The sequence below is a fragment of the Hakea prostrata genome, chromosome 4, assembly GCF_041222555.1.
Source record: "Hakea prostrata isolate BN-2017 chromosome 4, UWA_Hpros_2, whole genome shotgun sequence".
Lineage (NCBI taxonomy): Eukaryota > Viridiplantae > Streptophyta > Magnoliopsida > Proteales > Proteaceae > Hakea > Hakea prostrata.
In genome coordinates, this window is record NC_142603.1 from 54,486,237 (window position 1) to 54,512,438 (window position 26,202).

Genomic DNA, 26,202 nt, shown 5'->3' on the forward strand with positions numbered 1-26,202 from the left:
ATCGAAATGTATCGTATCGGTTGGGTCAAATATGGATACGTATTTGCTAGTATCGTAGGGTATCGTGGGATACTTTAAACCTTGGTCACCAGGATAGAGTCTCTCATCTACGTTCCTATAATGGATGCTGGCTCAACCCAAATAATGATTTGTTGGTCATGCAATGTTGGGAGGAGGTCATAAATGTTAAGATTTGTTCAGAGGTCTAATTTTTTTGAACATGTCCAGAAACAAACTTCAAGGTTGCGTTCCTCCCCCATTTGGCAATTTAATTAACCTAAGGATATTGGACTTGTCGAATAATCACTTTGTAGGTGAGGTACCCCATGGATTAACTCAAAACAATACTTCATTATTTCATCTGGTCCTATCAAGAAACCACTTACATGCAATGCCAAGAGTTTCTAATTTGACAAATCTACGTACCTTGAGTCTTGATGGTAATCTCTTCACACGACCCTTCCTTTTCACACCATCAAGTGTACCCTCACTCGTCCTTCTAGACATTAGTGGGAACTCCATGGTCGGCAACATCCAGGATTGGCTGCTACCTGTTGCCTTCCCAAATCTTATGTCACTTCTTATGAGAGAGAATCACTTTGTTGGTTATCTTCCACCATCACTGTGCCAGATGTACAAATTACGCATTTTGGATATTTCAGATAACAATCTATCTGGAACCATACCTTCTTGCCTCAACAACATCACTTCGTGGCTGAAAGACTATGAAATAGATGACCTTTTTGGATTTGAAACAATGTACGGAGGTGAGGAAGACACGTTCAATATCAATTTTGCCACAAAGGGAAAATTGTACTTGTACAAGGGTGGTCCTCTTCACGGAATGACCGGGATCGACTTATCTATAAACCAATTGACTGGTGATTTACCATCTCAAATGGGGGAGTTGAGAGCCTTGCATTCTCTAAACTTTTCTCACAATTCTCTGACGGGCTATTTACCAGAATCCTTCCAAGAATTAAAACAGGTGGAGAGTTTAGATCTGTCACACAACAAGTTGGTTGGTGTGATACCTCCTCAAATGATACAACTCTCTTTCTTATCCAACTTTAGTGTGGCCTTCAATCAACTCTCAGGAAGGATCCCATATGAGAAAAATTTTGCTACTTTCACAAAGGAAAGCTATATGGGTAATCTAGGACTTTGTGGACCTCCAATTGAAGTCAATTGTTCGTCACCCCAATCACATCACAATGAACACAAGGAAGGTGATGATGAAGAACAAAGTCTTCTCGACAACCACTTATTTTTCTATTCATATGTGGCTATTTGTTTTCTCTTGGGATTCTGGGCTGTTGTTGCCCCTCTTATTCTCAATAGAAATTGGCGTCTAAAGTATTACAAAATTGTGGATAGATGCATTGATTGGTGCAGTGATAGGATCTTCTGGTGTTTGTATTATATAAAAACTGCTAGCAAATTCCTTACCACTCAATGAAAAGTAGTATGGGACTTCTACTAGCTAGGTGAGAATCATCTTTTTTTTTTTCTTTCTATTTTGAGATTATGTAATCACCACTTGCACACACACATATAGTGATATCTGTAAGGGTTAAGTTTTCATGTGGGAGTAAAGACTAAAGCATATACTTGGGAATGAGATTGAACTTGTCCAATCATATTTTTGTAATCGGCCTGAATTTAATTGCAATTCGTGGAACCATGATTAGGAGGACTTGCATACATGATATACGGATTTTCTACTTTGAAAAGGAAAAGTAAGAAGTCTAGATTGTGCATCCTGCTTTACTTGCTTTTCTTAAGGATCTTGTCTTCATGGTCCAACTTCCAAATAGATCGAGGAGACTAAGCAACTCCTTAGAGGATGGATTAATGGACTTTTTATAGGGAATGAATTTCAAAAAACAGCTAAAAGCATACTTTTAAAAAGTTAGTCACCCTTCTAAACTATATGGTAAACAAGCTGTCCTTTTTTTTTACCAACAAACACAAACCTATGGAGAGGAATCAATATCAATCCACCTGGACAGATGCTTGACAAGTTTGTTCTTTTCTTTTTTAAATCATGATCTGTTTTTTAAGAAATTAACAAAAATGAATTATAAGCCCATTAACAAAAATGAATGCTTCACAACGAGTGTTAATGAAATAACAATTCATTTTTATTAATTTCTTACATAAAAGGATCATATTTTTTTTAAATGACACTTTTCAAACATCCACTCATGTAAATTGAAATTAATTCCTCTCCATATGAATAGAGGATCCCAACTCTAAAAACAATAGCCATTGTTCTTCATGTTTTACAATTTTAAATAGCAGATTGTTAGATCAATAATATTTTTATTTCTTTTATACAAAAAAGGGCTAACTGAACGTCAGGAAGTGTACCCTGTAAACAGAATGGAATAATCCCACCCTATAATATAACAGAAATTTTTTTTCCCCTTCTTCTTCTTCTTCTCTTCTTATACCAACCGAGCAACTCTACTCCAGTAATAAAAAATGTCACCAAGCCCAACTGAGTCGTTATGGCCAATGTTCTTCCATTGTGTGCTAGATCTGCTATGCTCTTCGTATGGATGACTTTGCCATCAAGTTCCTTATTTTTCAAAGACGACTGAGAAGTCTTCACCACATGTTTACTGCTAAATGTGAAGGCTTCACCCTTATGGATCATTCCCTCCTGGTAAGTCACCCTTCTATGCATTTCAAGTGTATATTGCTTATACAGCATATGCACGCATGTTGATCCAGAATCTACCTAAACTGGTTCAGTCCAAAGATGCTCCTAATCAAGGATCTGCGAGCAAGAAAAAATGACAGTGGACTGCCTCTAAGGATAAGAAGCCACCTCTGATGTACAAGTTAGATCTAGGATAACATGAATCCTCTTAAAGAGGAATAAATGCCTGAAGAGTCTTACATCTCTTCGGTCATTGCACAAGAATAAATGCAAGACCAGTTCTCACTTACTGGATCTCCCCCTCTAGCTTTACTTCTTACAGGCAAATATGGCGTCTTTCTTGGAGAAGATGAACCTGGACATTCGATCCTTCCGGTTTGAATGGAGGACTAGGATTTGAGGTGGCACCAATCTTGCCGGAGAAGCTAAAAGCTTAGATCTATTAGTGATTCTGTGCTATGAGGGCTTTAGATGTGACATGCATGTCCCCTTTTGAACTACAGACAAGCCATAAGGAAGCAACACCGAGGAAGATAGAGAACGATCGACGCCTCCCTCGATATACACAAGACATTCAATGTTCGAGTGCAAAACATTAAATGCAGACTTTGATGCTCTGACAACGTGCAGATAGAAATGATCTGTCTTCCTTTGACTCATCAACTTTGCCGAGAAGTGACATGAGGCATTCAATATGCCCCTATGCCGATACGTTGAGTCTTCCACGTGGTATTCCAGGTGTGTAGTTGAAGAAGATGCGCCATCTTTCCTAGAAAGTGCATGCCGGAATGTAGCTAGTTGGCTCCCTTATTCAACTCGGAATTAGTTATCTCAAGCTGAACGGTTCATATTGGTTTGGCGGTGTAAACTAAAATTGGAACACCAACGCAGGTATCTGATATGGAGCTTGAAATAGCTTTGCATTTGGCTTTTGTCATAAAAATATAATTACTTGGTTAGCCAACCTAACGAAAACAATGTAAGAGGTACAGAAGGTGTAGAGGTTGCAAAAGAAGGTAATGGCAAAATTGACTCATCACTTTTCCTTATGGAGCTGATGCTGTGCAGGCACACTTCGAATCAAGTTGAATATGATGTCTCCTGAGATGCATAGCCCAGCAAGCATCAACTTACTTAAAAATTCTGACACAACATTAATATTTCATGCTCAAAATCACAGAAGCCAAATTGTATTTTGGAAATGGCATTGAACGTACCCTATAATCAGTAAAAAGCAAGATAGCAAAGTTCAGGCAATATTCATATAATGACTGCTAGGAAGAATTACAACAAGTCAAAGGTCATTTTCTTTTTTATGATGCTTGAATGTCTGACATCTACTCCAGCTAAAGATAGAATCTCCAATAGATGTGGCTTTTGTTTAGAAATTTAAACTGAAGAGCTCTGTTTTTATGTATTAGAAGATTACTTCCCTTCTAAACTATATATTTATTTATATGCTACTTCATCTCATTGCATGATTCTTTTATGTAAAATGTGAATTCAACTGCAATGGTTTAAATTTTTTGTCTATCATTGATTCATTTCTTCTGTATGTGTAATCAATTGCTGACTATGATTGCGCTGGGCTTTTGGGATTTCTTTTCTTGACAATGCTGATATGTGGTCTGCCATGAACTTGAAGCAACAAAGAATCAAACCATCTATATTGAAATTGTAGGTGTATGGCTGAATAGATCTCAGAAGACATTTTAGATTCTTTATCCAATTTCCTATTAGTCATGGCCACCTAATTCCATGCTAAGTTAGACCATTAAACTGTATACACTGCCTTGGATTGTTTGGCGGGTAGAGTTATCCCTACCATAGATTGTCAAATCCACATAAGCAAGGAAGGTGGAGCAGTAGGATCACATTCTAAGTGTGTTGATCATCAATTTTGGCACATAGCAGATCCAAGTTGGTCTACTGGTGTCAATTAAATGTGCTCAAGGTGTTTTTTTCTTAGCTCCAAGTACTTTTTAGTTCATAAAGATTTCCTTCTATGGGAGTATCTTCCATCCTATAGCTAAGAGATCAAGAAGGGATTCAGCTGTTAAAGCTACACTAATGAAGCTTACTCCTTGAATTGATTATAATGGAGATTTCATGTTCCCTATTTTCTTAATGGTTCCATGGGCATTAAGAGGTGAGTTTCAAATTTGACAACAAGTATGTTTTCTTTAGGCGACAAAACAGGTTGGAAGAAAAATGAGGCTGGTTGATTGTTACTTAGCTTTAAAGCCGTGAACAATAAGGCTTGACGCATTGACTTGACTACGCAACAGTTTAAAAGGTGATTTTTCAAACTTGGCATCAAGGTGGTCATTTTCTTAGCAACAAAACAAGTTGGAAGAAAAATGAGGTAGGTTGATTGTTACTTAGCTTTAAAGCCGTGAACAATAGGGCTTGACTCATTGAGTTGACTATGCAAGGGTTTAAGAGGCGATTTTCAAACTTGGCATCAAGGTGGTCATTTTCTTAGTAATAAAACAGGTTGGAGGAAAAATGAGGTAGGTTGATTGTTACTCGAGTTTAAAGCCGTGAAGAATAAGGCTTGACTCATTGAGTTTACTATGCAAGGGTTTAAGAGGCAATTTTCAAAGTTGGCATTAAAGTGGTCATTTTCTTAGCAACAAAACAAAGCGAAAGGAAAAGGAAACATGATGAGTAATGGAACTTAGACTAATTAATTAATTGATTCAATAGCCAAACATCCATTGAAATGAGAATTGCTACTTTCGAGTTCATGGGGTCATAAGGCCTTTAAAGTTGGCTTTGGTCTTGTAAGTCATGTTTGGAATGAGAATTGATTTCTTCCATAAAAATGAAGAATGTGAATGAATTTTCTACATTTGACTTGGCTTCCTTTATATATATATTTTATAAGTTATCTATTATTTTACCTAAAATTTTCTTTGATCTCTAAATATCCATAAATAGTTCAACTAGTCATGGTCTTTTTTTTTTCTTTTCTTTTTGTGCGTGGGGGTGTTTACCACAATGGCTTTTGTTGTGAGTGTTTTATGCTTTTGTTTTAGTATTTATGGTTCCAAAAACTGTCTAATAGAGGAAAGGAACTGCTTTCCTACAACTGAGAGATTCTCTTAAATATCAGAATGGTTCCGCTCTTGTTAATCACTGTGTGAAAGAGATGGCTGTTGCGGTTAGAAATTCATAACGTGATTCCACACAACGTAATTTCTGTTTTTTGGTACATAAACTTCCATTGAGAAAGGACAAAAGAACACAAGTTATCAAACTGACACAGGTCTAATAGCCAAGGAGTGGAGTTCGGCCTTGGTTTATCATTTTATATCACAAGATATAGAATAATACAAGTAGTTAAGGTATATTTATCATTTCCTCTAACCAACTAACAGCTGTAATAAGACAAGAGTGCGATGCCCATTTGACATTAGGTATGTTTTCGTTAGACAAAAGAACACATTGGAAGAATGTCGTATTTGTACATTTTCCTTGTAGTTTAAGTAGAAAAGGAGCTTGAATCATTGAATAACTATAATGCAGTGGAGTTCCATATTTTCTTAATGGGGTCCATGGGCAACTAAGATGTGATTTTCAAATTTGGCATCAAGTATGTTTTTCTTAGACAACATAACATGTTGGAAGAAAAAAGGAACCATGTTGATGTTACTAAATTCATTGACTTGACTATGCAAGGTATGAATGAGAGGCGTTCCCAATTGTCGACTCACTTACATGGTTTCTACATTCTTTAGTTAATGAGGACCATGGGCTAAGAGAGTCAGAGGTGATTTTCAAAGTTGCCGTCAACGTAGTCATTTTCTGTTGACTTGACTTGGCTATGTTCATGCGAATGTAACTCTCTACATTTTGCCACCCTTCACTTTTTGGCTTAAAGATATTAGTCTCTCTACTTGAATAAATGAATTTTCTACCAAAAAGAAGACTGAAGACTTGGCCACCTTATATATATACATCTTACAAGTTATCTATTATTATACTCAAAATATTCTTTGATCTTTAATCTCCATAGACAGTTCAACTATTCATGGGGACCTCTTCTTGTTCTTCTTCTGGGGTGATTACCACAACAGTTTTCATGAGTGTTTTATGCTTTTGTTTTAGTGTTTATGGTTCCAAAAGCTATTTGATGGAGGAGAGGACTGCTCTCTTACAACTAAGAGATTCTTTCAATTATCCGAATGGTACCGCTCTTCGTCATTGGGTGGGAGATAACTATTGTGATTGGCAATCTATAAGCTGTGATTCCGCACACAATGTAATATCTATTTATCTTTTAGGAGATAGAGAATTCCGATTAGGGAAATGGTATCCAAATGCTTCTTTACTTACTCATTTCAAAAAGTTACAATCCCTATATTTAACATACAGCAACATTGGAGGTTGGATTATGCCACAAGGTACGTATTAATCCATTTATAGATCATGAGACCTTTTGCATTTGAGTTTTTATTACAAATATTAATTATGATGCAGCATTATGCGAACTACGAAATCTCAGATCATTGAATTTAAGTGGGAACTATCTAGACAATGGAGGCCTTCCAAGGTGTCTTGCACGTGGCCTTCCTTTTTTGGAAGAGGTTGTTTTAAATAGAAATTCTCTAAACCTATCATCCCCTTTATTATCAGGTAATTATGATAAGGGATGATTTCCATCTATGATATCTCATCTATACCTAATAATGTCTGAAGTCAAATTCTATCTAGCTATTAATATATGGTTTTCCTAATTGATCAAGCTACTTAATTTAATTTGTTTCATGTATGGTGGTGTTGCAGCATTATGTGGATTGGAGAATCTCCGCCAGTTAGATTTAGGTTATAATGTTCTTAGCAATGGAAGTCTTCCTCCTTGCATGTTAGATGCATTCTCTTCTTTGGAAAGTCTCGACTTATCCAATTTTACTCTTGAAGAATCGTCTAATGTCCTAACAGGTACAATGAGGAAAAGTCTTTCTCTCTATAAATGATATTTTTCCAATTGTTTTTTAGTTTTACAATAAAGTCAAAGAAATTTATATAAATATGTAGAGTTTCTAAATTTTTTTATGTATCTTCATGTATTTTAGCATTACAAGGAACAAGAAATTTTCGGAAACTGATCCTAGCAAATAACAATTTCAGTGATGGAACCATGGAAGGTAGAAACTTCTAAATCTATAATCTGATTACATGCTAGGGATAGAGAAACATTTATTATCAATTATTACCAATTTATGGAAGTCTTTCAATAAGATGTCACAAATCATTTTTTATTCATTTTTTAATGTACACTGATACACTATCATGTGCAGTATTATGTGGAGTAACAACAAATCTCAGGACATTGGATTTAAGTTCTAGCAATCTCAATGTGCAACGTATACCACCTTGTCTACAACAAAATCATTCTTCTTTGGAATATCTTTATCTGTTTGGCATGACTCCTACCAAAGACTTAAAAGCACTCCTAAAAGGTAAAGCTTAAAAAGATTATATATGTCTTGTGAATTATAAACTCATTGTATTTTGAGCAAAGTGAGATACATTACGTACGTGTGCACTACAGGACTATCATGTGGGTGGAAGAAACTCAAAGTGTTGGATCTTGGTTATAATGATCTTAGTGATGAAGACTTACCTTCATGCCTATTCTACAACAGTTCCGTGCTCGAAGAACTAGATCTGTCATCAAATAATTTAGGAGGTTCTGTGAGGTTGACAGGTACATACCAATGCATTAATTAAGAGGCCCATTAATCTTGTGAATTATAAATTGATTGTAATTTGAGCAAAGTGAGATACATGGTATATGTATGTGTGCATTACAGGACTATCATGTGGGTGGAAGAAACTCAGAGTGTTGGATCTATATGATAATGATCTTAGTGATGAAGACTTACCATCATGCCTATTTTACAACAGTTCCATGCTCGAAACACTGGATTTGTCATCAAATAATTTAAGAGGTTCACATGGCTTATCAACAGGTACATACCAATGCATTAATTAAGAGGCCCATTAATCGTTACTAGATTCCCTAGCTATTATATTATAAGTCTTAATTCTCCATTATTTTATGTCTAACTTTTATACTTTTTTGGCTCTCAGTTACGAGACTGCAATGTTTTGGTAGTACTATGACCTACAAATGGTGTTACTTGGACATGTTGGGCTGGTCAAAGTTTTTTAGAAGCTAGTTAGAACTTACCATTGACAAACCTAAACAAATTGTTTTGAAAACGAGTAGGAAAAACAAATGAAAATGAAGGGACACAAAAAATAAGTTTTGGCCCAATCCAGCCCAACCTACTTGCCTAGGCATGCTTGGCTGATCTTGCTTAGCAAAGATAGAACAGGCCGGCTTGGGTTGATGATTGATACTCCATTTCAATTGTGGGCTCATTCAGGCCTACTTCTGCCTATTTGTACCCTACTTCAATAAACCCTTGCTTCTCTACCAAATCAAATAAATAACTAGAACGCTATTAATGAAAATATAATATTCTCTGTCTAATTTTCATTTTATTAATTGATTGATGAAAATCCCATGCTTTGTTTTAATTATTTAATATTTATTCTACAGGGCTTTGTAAACTAAGGAAGCTATGGATGTTGTTTCTTTACATGAACTCTATGCAGAATGTCCCTTGGACATGTTTGAGCCAAATGAATTCTTTGAGCATCCTTGATCTTTCTGGAAATCAAATTGTAGGTATCGTGCCTCCTTCAATTTCCAACCTAACTTCTCTTAACGTCCTTGACCTTTCTGAAAATAAGTTGGAAGGAGTGACCGTCTTCTCTATGTTTGCTAATCTTTCAAAACTTGAATGGATTACCCTTTCAAACAATAGAGATTTGGAAGTTGAAACAGAGTTCCCAACTTGGATTCCGACTTTCCAATTACAATTCTTGTACTTAGACAATTGTAAACTCAGAACTATTCCCCACTTCCTTGGCACCCAACACAACCTATATAAGCTGTCTTTGGCATACAACTCACTTCAAGGAACAATTCCATCCTGGTTGTTGTATAATGCTACTACTATAGATTATTTTGATTTGTCCTTGAGGGGTAACCAATTTCATGGCCCACTTCCATTACCCTTCAAAAATGAGACTTCAGCAGTTGTAAACCTTGACATCTCTGACAACAATATTCAGGGGGAACTTAATAGGAACTTTAATGTGTTTTTCTCAAATCTAGAATTCTTGAACATGTCCAGAAACAAACTTCAAGGTTGCATTCCTCCCTCATTTGGCAATTTAATTAACCTAATGTTATTGGACGTGTCGAATAATCACTTTGTAGGTGAGGTACCCCATGGATTAACTCAAAACAATACTTCATTATTTCATCTGGTCCTATCAAGAAACCACTTACATGCAATGCCAAGAATTTCTAATTTGACAAATCTACGCACCTTGAGTCTTGATGGTAATCTCTTCACACGACCCTTCCTTATCACTCCATCAAGTGTACCCTCACTCGTCCTTCTAGACATTCGTGGGAACTCCATGGTCGGCAACATTCAGGATTGGCTGCTACCTGTTGCCTTCCCAAATCTTATGTCACTTCTTATGAGAGAGAATCACTTTGTTGGTTATCTTCCACCATCACTATGCCAGATGTACAAATTACGCATTTTGGATCTTTCAAACAACAATATATCTGGAAACATACCTTCTTGCCTCAACAACATCACTGCATGGCTGAAAGAATCTGAAGTAGATGACACTTTTGGATTTGGATCGATGTATTCAAGTGAGGAAGACACGTACAATATCAATTTTGCCACAAAGGGAAAATTGTACTTGTACAAGGGTGATCCTCTTCACGGAATGACCGGGATCGACTTATCTCTAAATCGATTGGTTGGTGATATACCATCTCAAATGGGGGAGTTGAGAGCCTTGCATTCACTAAACTTTTCTCACAATTCTCTGACGGGCTATTTACCAGAATCCTTCCAAGAGTTAAAACAGGTGGAGAGTTTAGATCTGTCACACAACAAGTTGGTTGGTGTGATACCTTCTCAAATGATAAAACTCTCTTTCTTATCCACTTTTAATGTGGCCTTCAATCAACTCTCAGGAAGGATCCCGTATGAGAATAATTTTGCTACTTTCACAAAGGAAAGCTATATGGGTAATTTGGGACTTTGTGGACCTCCAATTGAAGTCAACTGTTCATCACCACAATCACATCACAATGAACACAAGGAAGGTGATGATGAAGAACAAAGTCTTCTCGACAACCACTTATTTTTCTATTCATATGTGGCTATCTGTTTTCTCTTGGGATTCTGGGCTGTTGTTGCCCCTCTTATTCTCAATAGAAATTGGCGTCTAAAGTACTACAAAATTGTGGATAGATGCATTGATTGGTGCAGTGATAGGCTTTTCTGGTGTGTGTATTATATAAAAAACCGTTAACATGTTTGTATTATGTCAAGAAACTGCTAGTAAATTCCTTGCCACTCAATGAAAAGTAGTATGGGACTTCTGCTAGCTGGGTGAGAATCATTTTTTTTTTTTTCTATTTTGAAATTATGTAATCGCCACTTGCACACACACATATAGAGATGTTTGTAAGGGTTAATTTTCATGTTCCAGTAAGGACTAAAACCATATACTTGGAGATGGGATTGAACTTGTCGAACCAGATAGATTTTTGTAATTGGCTTGAAATTTGATTGCAATTCCTCAAACCGTGACATCCAGCTTTACTTAATTGCTTTTCCAAATGGATCGAGGAGAATTAGTCTCGCAATTCCTTAATCATGTATGTATATATAGGTTGTTAAAGGAAGCTTCTTAGAGGATGGAGTCATGGAGAAGGGATTAAGAATTTATAGGGAATGGATTTCAAAAAACAGCTAAAGACGTATTTTTAAAAAGTTAGGAAGTGTACCCTGTTAACAGAATGGAATAATATATTCCACCCTATAATATAACATTTTTTTTTTCCCTTCTACCAACCGAGCAACCCTGGTCCAGTAAAATAAAAAATGTCACCAAGCCCAACTGAGTCGATCGTTATGGCCAATGTTCTTCCATTGTGTGCTAGATCTGCTATGCTCTTCTTATGGATGACTTTGCCATCAAGTTCCTTATTATTCAAAGACAACTGAGAAGTCTTCACCATGTGTTTACTGCTAAATGTGAAGTTTAGGATCATTAATTCCTTCCTGGTAAGTTACCCTTTTTAAGTATTTCAAGCATGTATCGCTTGTATAGCATATGCATGCAGGAATCTGATATGGAGTTTGAAATAGCTTTGCATTCGGATTTTGTCATAAAAACAATTTAATTATTTGGTTAGCCAACCTAAACATAAACAATGTAAACGTAGAGGTTGCAAAAGAAGGTAATGCCAAAATTGGCTCATCGCTTTCCTGATGGATCTGATGCTGTGCAGGGACAGTACTTCGAATCAAGTTGAATATGCATGTCTCCTGAGATGCATGCATAGCCCAACAAGCATCAACTTACTCATAAATTCTGATGCAACATTAATATTCCATGCTAAAAAATCAAAATCACGGAAGCCAAATTGTATTTTGGAAATGGCATTGAACCCTGTAATCAGTAAAAAGGAAGATAGCAAAGTTCAGGAAATATTCATATGATGGATGCTAGGAAGAATTACAACAAGTCAAAGGTCAATTTCTTTTTTATGATGCTTGAATGTCTGACATCTACTCCAGCTAAAGATAGAATCTCCAATAGATGTGGCTTTTTTAGAAATTTAAACTGAATAGCTCTGTTTTTATGTATTAGAAGATTACTTCCCTTCTAAACTATATATTTATTTACATGTCACTTATCTCATTGATTCTTTTATGTAAAATGTGAATTCAACTGCAATGGTTTAAATTTTTTGTCTTTCATTGATTCATTTCTGCTGTATGTGTAATCAATTGTTGACTATGATTGCGCTGGGCTTTTGGGATTTCTTTTCTTGACAATGCTGATATGTGGTCTTGCATGAACTTGATGCAACAAAAAATCAAACCATCCATATTGAAATTATATGTGTATGGCTGAATAGATCTGAGAAGACTTTCTAGATTCTTTATCCAATTTCCTACTAGTCCTGGCCACCTGATTCCATGCTAAGTTAGACCATTAAACTGTATACAGTGCCCTGGATTATTTGGCAGGTAGAGTTATCCCTACCATAGGTTGTCAAATTCACATAAGCAAGGAGGTGGAGCAGTAGGATCACATTCTAGGTGTGTTGATCATCAATTTTGGCACATAGCAGCTCCAAGTTGGTCTACTGGTGTCAATTAAATGTGCTCAAGGTGTTTTTTTCTTAGCTCCAAGTACTTTTTAGTTCATAAAGATTTCTTTCTATGGGAGTATCTTCCATCCTATAGCTAAGAGATCAAGAAGGGATTCAGCTGTTAAAGCTACACTAATGAACCTTACTCCTTGAATTGATTATAATGGAGATTTGACGTTCCGTATTTTCTTAATGGTTCCATGGGCATTAAGAGGTGATTTTCAAACTTGACGAGTATGGTTTTTTTAGTGACAAAACAGGTTGGAAGAAAAATGAGGCTGGTTGATTGTTACTTAGCTTTAATGCCGTGAACAATAAGGCTTGACTCATTGACTTGACTACGCAACAGTTTAAAAGGTGCTTTTCAAACTTGGCATCAAGGTGGTCATTTTCTTAGCAACAAAACAAGTTGGAAGAAAAATGAGGTAGGTTGATTGTTACTTAGCTTTAAAGCCGTGAACAATAAGGCTTGACTCATTGACTTGGCTACGCAACGGCTTAAAAGGTGATTTTCAAACTACGCATCAAGGTGGTCATTTTCTTAGCAACAAAACAGGTTGGAAGAAAAATGAGGTAGGTTGATTGTTACTTAGCTTTAAAGCCGTGAACAATAGGGCTTGACTCATTGAGTTGACTATGCAAGGATTTAAGAGGCGATTTTCAAATATCACATCATGGTGGTCATTTTCTTGGCAACAAAATATAGTGAAAGGAGAAGGAAACATGCTGAGTAATGGAAGTTAGACTAATTAAGTTTTTTGGCCAGAAAAAAAAAAATTAGAAAGTAGACTAATTAATGGAACTAATTAATTAATTCAATAGCCAAACATCCAAGAAATGAGAATTACTACTTTTGAGTTCATGGGGTCATAAGGCCTTTAAAGTTGGCTTTGGTCTTGTAAGTCATGCTTGGAATGAGAATTGATTTCTTCCATAAAAATGATTTTATGGAAGAATGTGAATGAATTTTCTATGTTTATATTGGTTTGATTTTACTTGGCTTCCTTAATATATATATATATATATCTTACAAGTTATCTATTATTATAACCTAAAATTTTCTTTGATTTCTAATATCCATAAGTAGTTCAACTAATCATCGGGGCTTTTTTTTTTTTTTGGGGGGGGGAGTCATTACCACAATGGCTTTTGTGAGTGTTTTATGCTTTTGTTTCAGTGTTTATGCTTCCAAAAACTGTTTGTTAGAGGAGAGAACTGCTCTCTTACCAGAACCGTACCGAAGAAATTTGGTTTCAGTATGTATCGTATCAAAATTTGAATGATGTGGTTTTAGACAGAATGGTTTAGTATGGTTAAACGGCTTTGGTACGCAATTGACGCCCTTAGGTCACAGTCACCAGGATAGAGTCTCTCATCTACGTTCCTATAATGGATGCTGGCTCAACCCAAATAATGATTTGTTGGTCATGCAATGTTGGGAGGAGGTCATAAATGTTGAGATTTGTTCAGAGAATTCAAGCTGACACTGTCATTTGGACTACGACTTCTAATGGTCTTTACTCTTTGAGAAGCGCGCATGAGGTGATCAAGAATCACGCTCCTCCTGTTGGTTGTCTCTCATTTGGCGTTCAGCTGCTCTTTCACGCTTTAGCTTCACATTTTGGAAAGCAGCTCACAGTCAGTTACCAGTTAAGCACCGCCTCCTCTATTGGGGTATTACTAAGGATTCTCAATGTATTCTCTGCAAATCTGATGTAGAAACGCAGAGTCACAATTTCTTTTACCTGCTACTTCAGTAATTTTTTCCTTCTTTAAATACCAACTACTTCCCCCCCCCCCCCAAAAAAAAAAAAAATTCCAAACTCTAATCTTGGAATTTGGAAATCATAATCACTAATTAGAGGAGACTTCCTACACCTCAGTCTCTAGATCTAAAGCTAATTTCCACCCTTTTAACACATCTCCCTTCAGCAACGATTATTGACATTCATTTGCATTTCCTTGAACTGTTGTTGTTACTTGAAATGATCATAATATTTTTATTAATAGTTTTCTAATTTGATCTGATGAGAATATCCCACAGGATTCAAACCTTCGTTCCCTCTTCACAGAGCATACTCACATTTGGGGGTTTAGTTAGGAGTTCCCCTATCCAATAATTTATAGTATCAAGTATTTTCTGTGGGTTAATCCTCTTACCTGAGAACATGTAATCATTCCTTGCCTTCCATATATGGTAGAAAGATATACTAAGGATAGAGAAGATTCAATGCAAAAAATTAGCTTCCAATTGAAGTGAACATAGATATTAATAAAGAGATCTAGAAGGGATTTAGCTCTTAAAGCTCCACTAATGAAGCTTATTCCTTGAATTGTTTATAATGGAGATTTGAAGTTCCCTATTTTCTTAATGGTTCCATAGACAGATAAAAAGTGATTTTGAAATTTGACAAGAAGTATGTTTTTCTTAGGCAACAAAACAAGTTGGAAGAAAAATGAGGCTGGTTGATTGTTACTTAGCTTTAAAGCCGTGAACAATAAGGCTTGATTCCTTGACTTGACCATGCAACGGTTTAAGAGGTGATTTTCAAACTTGGCATCACGGTGGTCATTTTCTTAGCAACAAAACAGGTTTGAAGAAAAATGAGGTAGGTTGATTGTTACTTAGCTTTAAGCCGTGAACAAGAAGGCTTGACTCATTGAGTTGACCATGCAAGGGTTTAAGAGGTGATTTTCAAACTAGGCATTAGGTACATGGCGAAAGGAAAAGGAAACATGTTGAGTAATGGAACTTAGACTAATTAATTATTTTGGTCAGGAAAAAATGAAAAGTAACTAATTAATGGAACTAATTAATTAATTCAATAGCCAAACATCCATGAAATGAGAATTGCTACTTTCGAGTTCATGTGGTCATAAGGCCTTCAAAATTGGCTTTGGTCTTGTAAGTCTTGTTTGGAATGAAAATTGATTTCTTTCATAAAAATGTAGAATCTGAATGAATTTTATATGTTTATATTGGTTTGATTTGACTTGGCTTCTTTTATATATATTTTACAAGTTATCTATTACTATACCTAAAATTTTCTTTGATCTCTAATATTTATAGGCAGTTCTACTAGTCATGGGAGCTTCTTTATTTTTTGGGATGGGTATTTACCACAACTGCTTTTGTGAGTGTTTTATGCTTTTGTTTTAGTGTTTATGGTTCCAAAAATTGTCTGATAGAGGAGAGAACTGTTCTCTTACCACTGAGAGATTCTCTCAAATATCGGAATGGTTCCACTTTTGTTAATCATTGTGCGAGAGATGGCTACTGTGGTTGGAAATTTATAATGTGATTCCACACAATGTAATTTCTGTTTTTTGGTAAATAAAATTCCATTGAGAAAGGATAGAAGAACACGAGGTATCAGATTGACACATGTCTAATAGTCATGGAGTGGAGTTTGGCCTTGGTTTAACATTTTATATCATACGATATAGAATAATACAAGTAGTTAAGGTATATTTGTCATTTCCTCTAATCAACTAACAATTGTAATAGACAAGGGCATGATGCCTATTTGACATCAGGCATGTTTCCTTAAAGAGAAGAACACATTGGAATGATGTCGTATTTGTACATTTTCCTTGTAGTCTAAGTAGCTAAGTAGCTTGAATCATGGAATGACTATAATGCAGTGGAGTTCCCTATTTTCTTAATGGGGTCCATGGATTGCTAAGATGTGATTTTCAAATTTGGCATCAAGTATGTTTTTCTTACACAACAGAACACGTTAGAAGAAAAAAGGAACCATGTTGATGTTACTGAATTCATTGACTTGACTATGCAAGGTATGAATGAGAGGGGTTCCCAATTGTCAACACACTTATATGGTTGCTACATTCTTTAGTTAATGAGGTCCATGGGCTAAGAGAGTCAGTGGTGATTTTCAAAGTTGCCATCAAGGTGGTCATTTTTTGTTGACTTGACTTGGCTATGTTCATGCGAATGTAACTCTCTACATTTGGCCACCCTTCACTTTTTGGCTTCGAGATATTAGTCTCTCCGCTAGAATAAATGAACTGTCCACCAAAAAGAAGACTTGGCTACCTTTATATATATCGTGCGAGTTGCCTATTTTTATACCTAAAATATTCTTTGATCTTTAATCTCCATAGGCAGTTCTACTAGTCATGGGGACTTCTTCTTTTTCTTCTTCTAGGGTGTTTACCACAACAGTTTTCGTGAGTGTTTTATGCTTTTGTTTTAGTATTTATGGTTCCAAAAGCTGTTTGATGGAGGAGAGGACTGCTCTCCTACAACTGAGAGATTCTCTCAATTATCTGAGTGGTACCGCTCTTGATTGGTGGGTGGGCGATAACTGTTGTGATTGGATACATATAAGCTGTGATTACACACACAATGTAATATCTATTTCTCTTTTGAGAGAAAGAGAAGTTCAATTAGGGAAATGGTACCCAAATGCTTCTTTATTTACTCATTTCAAAAAGTTACAAACCCTGTATTTACCATTCAACAACATTGGAGGTTGGATTATGCCACAAGGTACGTATTGATCCATTATTTCACTCGATAGATCATGAGACCTTTTGCATCTTAATTAATTTTGAGATTTTATTACAAATATTAATTATTGCAAAGATGCAGCATTATGTGAACTACGAAATCTCAGATCATTGAATTTAAGTGGGAACAATCTAGATGATGGAGGCCTTCCAAGGTGTCTTGCACGTGGCCTTCCTTTTTTGAAAGTGGTTGAATTACATAGCAATTCTCCAAATCTATCATCCACTTTATTGTCAGGTAATTATGATAAGGGACAAACTTCATCTATGATATCTCGTCTATACCCAATAATTTTTTAAGTTAGTTCATTAAAAATTTTATATCTAGCTATCAATATATTATTTTTGTAATTGGTCAAGATACTTATGCTATTGAATAATTTAACTTGGCCTTAATTTAATTTGTTTCATGCATGGTGGTGTTGCAGCATTATGTGGATTGGAGAATCTCCGCCAGTTAGATTTAGGTTATAATGTTCTTAGCAATGGAAGTCTTCCTCCTTGCATGTTGGATGCATTCTCTTCTTTGGAAAGTCTCGACTTATCCAATTTTACTCTTGAAGAATCGTCTAATGTCCTAACAGGTACAATGAGGAAAAGTCCTTCTCCCTACAAATGATATTTTTCTAATTGTTTTTTAGTTTTACAATAAAATCAATGAAATTTATATAAATATGTAGAGTTTCTAAGAAAGAAATTGTGTATCTTCATGTATTTTAGCATTACGAGGAGCAAGAAATCTTCGGGAACTGTTTCTAGGAAATAACAATTTCAGTGATGGAGCCATGGAAGGTAGAAAATCTAAATCTACAATCTAATTACATGCTACGGATAGAGAAACATTTATTATCAATTATGCCAATTAATAGACGTCTATCAATAAGATGTCATAAATCATTTTTTTATTCATTTTTTAATGTACACTAATACACTATCATGTGCAGCATTATGTGGAGTAACGACAAATCTCAAGACATTGGATTTAAGTTATATCAATCTCAATGTGCAACGTATACCACCTTGTCTACAACAAAATCATTCTTCTTTGGAATATCTTTATCTGTCTGGCATGACTCCTACCAAAGACTCAAAAGCACTCCTAAAAGGTAAAGCTTAAAAAGATTATATATGTCTTGTGAATTATAAACTCATTGTATTTTGAGCAAAGTGAGATACATTACGTACGTGTGCACTACAGGACTATCATGTGGGTGGAAGAAACTCAAAGTGTTGGATCTTGGTTATAATGATCTTAGTGATGAAGACTTACCTTCATGCCTATTTTACAACAGTTCCGTGCTCGAAGAGCTGTATTTGTCATCAAATAGTTTAGGAGGTTCATTGAGGTTGACAGGTACATACCAATGCATTAATTAAGAGCCCATTAATCTTGTGAATTATAAATTGATTGTAATTTGAGCAAAGTGAGATACATGGTATATGTATGTGTGCATTACAGGACTATCATGTGGGAGGAAGAAACTCAGAGTGTTGGATCTTGGTTATAATGATCTTAGTGATAAAGACTTACCTTCATGCCTATTCTACAAAAGTTCCATGCTCGAAGAACTGTATTTGTCATCAAATAATTTAAGAGGTTCACTTGGCTTATCAACAGGTACATCCCAATGAATTAATTAAAAGGTCCATTAATCTTGTGAATTATAAACTCATTGTATTTTGAGCAAAGTGAGATACATGGTACACGTATGTGTGCATTACAGGACTGTGTGGGTGGAAGAAACTCAGAATGTTGGATCTTGGTTATAATGATCTTAGTGATGAAGACTTACCATCATGCCTATTTTACAACAGTTCCGTGCTCGAAACACTGGATTTGTCATCAAATAATTTAAGAGGTTCACATGGCTTATCAACAGGTACATACCAATGCATTAATTAAGAGGCCCATTAATCGTTACTAGATTCCCTAGCTATTATATTATAAGTCTTAATTCTCCATTATTTATGTCTATTTGGCTCTCGATTCTAGAGACTGCAATGTTTTGGTAGTACTATGACCTACAAATGGTGTTACTTGGACATGTTGGGCTGGTCAAAGTTTTTTAGAAGCTAGTTAGAACTTACCATTGACAAACCTAAACAAATTGTTTTGAAAACGAGTAGGAAAAACAAATGAAAATGAAGAGACACAAAAAATAAGTTGGCCCAATCCAGCCCAACCTACTTGCCTAGGCATGCTTGGCTGATCTTACTTAGCAAAGATAGAACAGGCCGGCTTGGGTTGATGATTGATACTCCATTTCAATTGTGGGCTCATTCAGGCCTACTTCTGCCTATTTGTACCCTACTTCAATAAACCCTTGCTTCTCTACCAAATCAAATAAATAACTAGAACGCTATTAATGAAAATATAATATTCTCTGTCTAATTTTCATTTTATTAATTGATTGATGAAAATCCCATGCTTTGTTTTAATTATTTAATATTTATTCTACAGGGCTCTGTAAACTAAGGAAGCTACGGAAGTTGTATCTTTACATGAATTCTATGCAGAATGTCCCTTGGACATGTTTGAGCCAATTGAATTCTTTGGAAACCCTTGATCTTTATGGAAATCAAATTGTAGGTATCGTTCCTCCTTCAATTTCCAACCTAACTTCTCTTATCGACCTTGACCTTTCTGAAAATAAGTTGGAAGGAGTGACCTTCTTTTCTATGTTTGCTAATCTTTCAAAACTTGAATGGATTAACCTTTCAAACAATAGAGATTTGGAAGTTGAAACAGAGTCCCCAACTTGGATTCCGACTTTCCAATTAGGATACTTATTTTTAGATAATTGTAAACTCAAGACCATTCCCCACTTCCTTGGCACCCAACACAACCTATATAAGCTGTCTTTGGCATACAATTCGCTTCAAGGAACAATTCCATCCTGGCTGTTGTACAATGCTACTGGAGATTATTCTTTTTTATCCTTGAGGGGCAACCAGTTTCATGGCCCACTTCCATTGCCCTTCAAAAATGAAACATCACCAGTGGATGACCTTGACATCTCTGACAACAATTTTCATGAACTTCCTAGGAATATCAATGTGTTTTTTCCAATTCTATTTGCGTTGAACATGTCCAAAAACAAACTTCAAGGTTGCATTCCTCCCTCATTTGGCAGTTTTCTTGACCTAGGGATATTGGACTTATCGAATAATTACTTTCGAGGTGAGGTACCACATGGATTAGCTCAAAACAATACTTCATTATTACATCTAATCCTATCAAGAAACAACTTATATGGAATGCCAAGAGTTTCTAATTTGACAAATCTACGCACCTTGAGTCTTGATGGTAATCTCTTCACACGACCCTTCCCTATCACTCCATCAAGTGCACCCTCACTCGTCCTTTTAGACATTAGTGGGAACTCCATGGTCGGCAACATCCAGGATTGGTTGCTACCTGTTGCCTTCCCAAATCTTATATCACTTCTCATGAGAGAGAATCACTTTGTCGGTCATCTTCCACCATCACTATGCCAGATGTACAGATTACGAATTTTGGATCTTTCAAATAACAATCTATCTGGAAACATACCTTCTTGCCTCAACAATATCACTTCATGGCTGAAAGAATCTGAAGTAGATGACAATTTTGGATTTGAAGAGATGATTGGTGAGGAAAACACGTACGATATAAATTTTGCCACAAAGGGAAATTTTTACTCGTACAAGGGTCGTCCTCTTTACCAAATGACAGGGATCGACTTATCTATAAACCAATTGGCTGGTGATATACCATCTCAAATGGGGGAGTTGAGAGCCTTGCATTCACTAAACTTTTCTCACAATTCTCTGATGGGGTGTTTACCAGAATCCTTCCAAGAGTTAAAACAGGTGGAGAGTTTAGATTTGTCACACAACAAGCTGGTTGGTGTGATACCTCCTCAAATGATACAACTCTCTTTCTTATCCACTTTTAATGTGGCCTTCAATCAACTCTCAGGAAGGATCCCGTATGAAAATACATTTGCTACTTTTTCGAAGGACAGCTACATTGGTAATCTAGGACTTTGTGGATCTCCAATTGAAATCAACTGTTCATCACCCCAATCACAACACAATGAACTCAAGGAAGGTGATGATGATGAAGAACAAAGTCTTCTTGACAACCACTTATTTTTCTATTCATATGTGGCCATTTGTTTTCTCTTGGGATTCTGGGCTGTTGTTGCTCCTCTTATTCTCAATAGAAATTGGCGTCTAAAGTACTACAAAATTGTGGATAGATGCATTGATTGGTGCAGTGATAGGCTTTTCTGGTGTGTGTATTATATAAAAAACCGTTAACATGTTTGTATTATGTCAAGAAACTGCTAGCAAATTCCTTGCCACTCAATGAAAAGTAGTATGGGACTTCTGCTAGCTGGGTGAGAATCATTTTTTTTTTTTTTCTATTTTGAAATTATGTAATCGCCACTTGCACACACACATATAGAGATGTTTGTAAGGGTTAATTTTCATGTTCCAGTAAGGACTAAAACCATATACTTGGAGATGGGATTGAACTTGTCGAACCAGATAGATTTTTGTAATTGGCTTGAAATTTAATTGCAATTCCTCAAACCGTGACATCCAGCTTTACTTGCTTTTCTAAGGATCTTATTTCTATAGTCCAATTTCCAAATGGATCGAGGAGAATTAGTCTCGCAATTCCTTAATCATGTATAGGTTGTTAAAGGAAGCTTCTTAGAGGATGGAGTCATGGAGAAGGGATTAAGAATTTATAGGGAATGGATTTCAAAAAACAGCTAAAGACGTATTTTTAAAAAGTTAGGAAGTGTACCCTGTTAACAGAATGGAATAATATATCCCACCCTATAATATAACATTTTTTTTTTTCCCTTCTACCAACCGAGCAACCCTGGTCCAGTAAAATAAAAAATGTCACCAAGCCCAACTGAGTCGATCGTTATGGCCAATGTTCTTCCATTGTGTGCTAGATCTGCTATGCTCTTCTTATGGATGACTTTGCCATCAAGTTCCTTATTATTCAAAGACAACTGAGAAGTCTTCACCATGTGTTTACTGCTAAATGTGAAGTTTAGGATCATTAATTCCTTCCTGGTAAGTTACCCTTTTTAAGTATTTCAAGCATGTATCGCTTGTATAGCATATGCATGCAGGAATCTGATATGGAGTTTGAAATAGCTTTGCATTCGGATTTTGTCATAAAAACAATTTAATTATTTGGTTAGCCAACCTAAACATAAACAATGTAAACGTAGAGGTTGCAAAAGAAGGTAATGCCAAAATTGGCTCATCGCTTTCCTGATGGATCTGATGCTGTGCAGGGACAGTACTTCGAATCAAGTTGAATATGCATGTCTCCTGAGATGCATAGCCCAATTAACAAGCATTAACTTATTCAAAAATTCTGAAACAACATTAATATTCCATGGTCAAAATCACGTACGGAAGCCAAATTGTATTTTGGAAATGGCATTGAACCATGTAATCAGTAAAATAGCAAAGTTCAGGCAATATTCATATGATGGATGCTAGGAAGAATTACAAGAAGTCAAAGGTTAATTTCTTTTTTATGATGCTTGAATGTCTGACATCTACTCCAGCTAAAGATAGAATCTCCAATAGATGTGGCTTTTTTAGAAATTTAAACTGAATAGCTCTGTTTTTATGTATTAGAAGATTACTTCCCTTCTAAACTATATATTTATTTACATGTCACTTATCTCATTGATTCTTTTATGTAAAATGTGAATTCAACTGCAATGGTTTAAATTTTTTGTCTTTCATTGATTCATTTCTGCTGTATGTGTAATCAATTGTTGACTATGATTGCGCTGGGCTTTTGGGATTTCTTTTCTTGACAATGCTGATATGTGGTCTTGCATGAACTTGATGCAACAAAGAATCAAACCATCTATATTGAAATTATAGGTGTATGGCTGAATAGATCTGAGAAGATTTTCCAGATTCTTTATCCAATTTCCAATTAGCCCTGGCCACCTAATTCCATGCTAAGTTAGACCACTGCCCTGGATTATTTGGCGGGTAGAGTTATCCCTACCATAGATTGATTGGTTTTTTTTTTTTTTTTTTGGTAAACAGCACTTCATTTAGATAACTAAAAAAAAGTACAAACACACTTGCATGAGTACACAAGGTTCAAACCGAACCAAGGAGCGACAAATGACCAAAGTGTCGTACATGCAATAGACATGGTCATCCAGGGTAAGGGTTGGGTCAAGCCCAAAGTGGATCACGTCCACAACACCCTTAGAACAAGAGCACCAAAAAAGCACCAACACCCTCAAAGGGGGACATAATACACGCCTCAAGGGCGGACATAACACCCACATAGGGGGACATTACACGCCTCAAGGGCGGACCCAAAACTCCTACAGTTACAAAGATGGCGATGGTAGAAGCGAAAGTGCGGATAAGGTTCAAACCTCCCATCCAGCGATGTCGTATAGGCGTACCGATCAAGCTTGACTCAGAAAAACTTGTACCGAGACTTGGAGTTGTTCTGCGGTGTGCACCAAAGAGCCGCTGCAATCAAAGGAGCTGTTATGTAAAAAAAGAAAGAAAAAAAAAAAAAAAAAAAAAAAAAAAGAAGAAAAACAAAGTACTGCAACCAGAAGAAGAAAAAAAAAAGATCTAAGGGGAAACCCTAGATCTGGTTATTGAAGCTGAGATGGGGAAGAGGGAAACGAAGATGGGAAAGAAAACACCAGATCTGGTGTTCCTCGACAGAAAGAGACAGAGGAAAAACTGGGAGAGATGGAAACGGAGACGCGAGGCGGAGATGGGAAGTGAGAAGATGGGAGAAGAAACAGAACAAGATAGGCTGAGATGGGAGAAGAAACAGAATCGCAGATAGGAGAGGCAGAGACGGTAGGGTGAGAAGCGGGGAAGGCGAGGTGGAGGGGAGAAGCAGAGATGGGAGATGGAAGGCGGAGGCGGGATGCGGGAAGAGGAGCCGGGAAAGGAGGTGGCCGGGAAAGAGACAGAGAGGGGAAGAAGAGGCAGAGTCGGGAGGCGCCGGGAGATGGAGAAATAGACAGAGAGGGAGAGAAGAAACAGAGATGGAAATAGTCGGGAGGCGGAGAGACTACTAGGCGAGCCTCTCCGCCTCAGGCGTTGCGATTGTTGGAGGCGGCGATCAGGTTGAGAAAGTTGCAGAGCAGGGGTGCTTTCCCCCTGATTTCCCTTTTAATTGAAGCATACAAATTACGTTATATCTATTGTCTACTCATCCCTACCATAGATTGTCAGATACACATAAGCAAGGAAGGTGGAGAAGTAGGATCACATTCTAGGTGTGTTGATCATCAATTTTGGCACATTGCAGATCCAAGTTGGTCTACTGGTGTCAATTAAATGTGCTCAAGGTGTTTTTTTCTTAGCTCCAAGTACTTTTTAGTTCATAAAGATTTCTTTCTATGGGAGTATCTTCCATCCTATAAGCTAAGAGATCAAGAAGGGATTCAGCTGTTAAAGCTACACTAATGAAGCTTACTCCTTGAATTGATCATAATGGAGATTTGACGTTCCCTATTTTCTTTTAATGGTTCCATGGGCATTAAGAGGTGATTTTCAAATTCGACAACAAGTATGTTTTTTTTAGGCGACAAAACAGGTTGGAAGAAAAATGAGGCTGGTTGATTGTTACTTAGCTTTGAATACGTGAACAATAAGGCTTGACTCATTGACTTGACTACGCAACAGTTTAAAAGGTGCTTTTCAAACTTGGCATCAAGGTGGTCATTTTCTTAGCAACAAAACAAGTTGGAAGAAAAATGAGGTAGGTTGATTGTTACTTAGCTTTAAAGCCGTGAACAATAAGGCTTGACTCATTGACTTGACTACACAACGGTTTAAAAGGTGATTTTCAAACTACGCATCAAGGTGGTCATTTTCTTAGCAACAAAACATAGTGAAAGGAGAAGGAAACATACCGAGTAATGGAACTTAGACTAATTAAGTTTTTTGGCCAAAAAAATTAGAAAGTAGACTAATTAACGGAACTAATTAATTAATTCAATAGCCAAACATCCATGAAATGAGAATTGCTACTTTGGAGTTCATGGGGTCATAAGGCCTTTAAAGTTGGCTTTGGTCTTGTAAGTCCTGTTTCGAATGAGAATTGATTTCTTCCATAAAAATGAAGAATGTGAATGAATTTTCTACGTTTATATTGGTTTAATTTGACTTGGCTTCCTTTATATATATCTTACAAATTATCTATTATTTTACCTAAAATTTTCTTAATTTGATCTCTAATATCCATAAACAGTTCAACTAGTCATGGTCTTTTTTCTTTTTGGCAGGTTGGGGGGGGGGGTGTATTTACCACAACAGCTTTTGTTAGTGTTTGATGCTTTTGTTTTAGTGTTTATGGTTCCAAAAACTGTCTAATAGAGGAAAGGAACTGCTTTCTTACAACTGAAAGATTCTCTCAAATATCAGAATGGTTCCGCTCTTGTTAATCATTGTGCGAGAGATGGTTGCTGCGATGGAAATTAATAACGTGATTCCACACAACATAATTTATGTTTTTTGGTAAATAAACTTCCATTGAGAAAGGACAACAGAACACAAGGTATCAGACTGACGTAGGTCTAATAGCCAAGGAATGGAGTTCAGCCTTGGTTTATCATTTTATATCACAAGATATAGAATAATACAAATAGTTAAGGTATATTTTTCCTCTAACCCACTAACAGTTGTAATAGTC

At 36.3% G+C, this 26,202-nt stretch overlaps 3 protein-coding genes across 3 annotated transcripts; all 3 read left to right on the top strand.

Annotated features, from left to right (window-relative positions):
- Positions 1-297: 297 nt before the first annotated feature.
- On the top strand, positions 298-1,459 carry LOC149019685 (receptor-like protein 56). Its single transcript, XM_089154120.1, has one exon. The coding sequence runs from the start codon at positions 392-394 to the stop codon at positions 1,457-1,459; it is 1,068 nt and encodes a 355-aa protein (XP_089010246.1). The 5' UTR covers positions 298-391.
- A 5,214-nt stretch (positions 1,460-6,673) lies between these two features.
- Positions 6,674-11,403, top strand: LOC149019686 (receptor-like protein 13). Its single transcript, XM_089153656.1, has 8 exons — positions 6,674-7,077; positions 7,154-7,309; positions 7,460-7,615; positions 7,750-7,821; positions 7,975-8,136; positions 8,229-8,384; positions 8,491-8,649; positions 9,246-11,403. The coding sequence occupies exons 1-8, from the start codon at positions 6,705-6,707 to the stop codon at positions 11,093-11,095; spliced, it is 3,084 nt and encodes a 1,027-aa protein (XP_089009782.1). The 5' UTR covers positions 6,674-6,704; the 3' UTR covers positions 11,096-11,403.
- A 5,677-nt stretch (positions 11,404-17,080) lies between these two features.
- LOC149019687 (cuscuta receptor 1-like) lies at positions 17,081-22,072 on the top strand. The gene is made up of 9 exons (XM_089153664.1): positions 17,081-17,463; positions 17,566-17,721; positions 17,912-18,067; positions 18,204-18,275; positions 18,428-18,589; positions 18,682-18,837; positions 18,943-19,101; positions 19,208-19,363; positions 19,945-22,072. The coding sequence occupies exons 1-9, from the start codon at positions 17,091-17,093 to the stop codon at positions 21,786-21,788; spliced, it is 3,234 nt and encodes a 1,077-aa protein (XP_089009790.1). The 5' UTR covers positions 17,081-17,090; the 3' UTR covers positions 21,789-22,072.
- The last annotated feature ends 4,130 nt before the right edge of the window (positions 22,073-26,202 follow it).

Bases quoted from the DNA above. Each gene is read 5' to 3' on its own strand.
- LOC149019686 (XM_089153656.1), top strand. From the start codon at position 6,705: ATGGGGACCTCTTCTTGTTCTTCTTCTGGGGTGATTACCACAACAGTT. The intron at 8,137-8,228 runs GTAAAGCTTAAA...TGTGCACTACAG, and splicing joins CTTAAAAGCACTCCTAAAAG to GACTATCATGTGGGTGGAAG. The intron at 8,385-8,490 runs GTACATACCAAT...TGTGCATTACAG, and splicing joins AGGTTCTGTGAGGTTGACAG to GACTATCATGTGGGTGGAAG.
- LOC149019685 (XM_089154120.1), top strand. From the start codon at position 392: ATGCCAAGAGTTTCTAATTTGACAAATCTACGTACCTTGAGTCTTGAT.
- LOC149019687 (XM_089153664.1), top strand. From the start codon at position 17,091: ATGGGGACTTCTTCTTTTTCTTCTTCTAGGGTGTTTACCACAACAGTT. The intron at 18,276-18,427 runs GTAGAAAATCTA...TATCATGTGCAG, and splicing joins CAGTGATGGAGCCATGGAAG to CATTATGTGGAGTAACGACA. The intron at 19,102-19,207 runs GTACATCCCAAT...TGTGCATTACAG, and splicing joins TTCACTTGGCTTATCAACAG to GACTGTGTGGGTGGAAGAAA.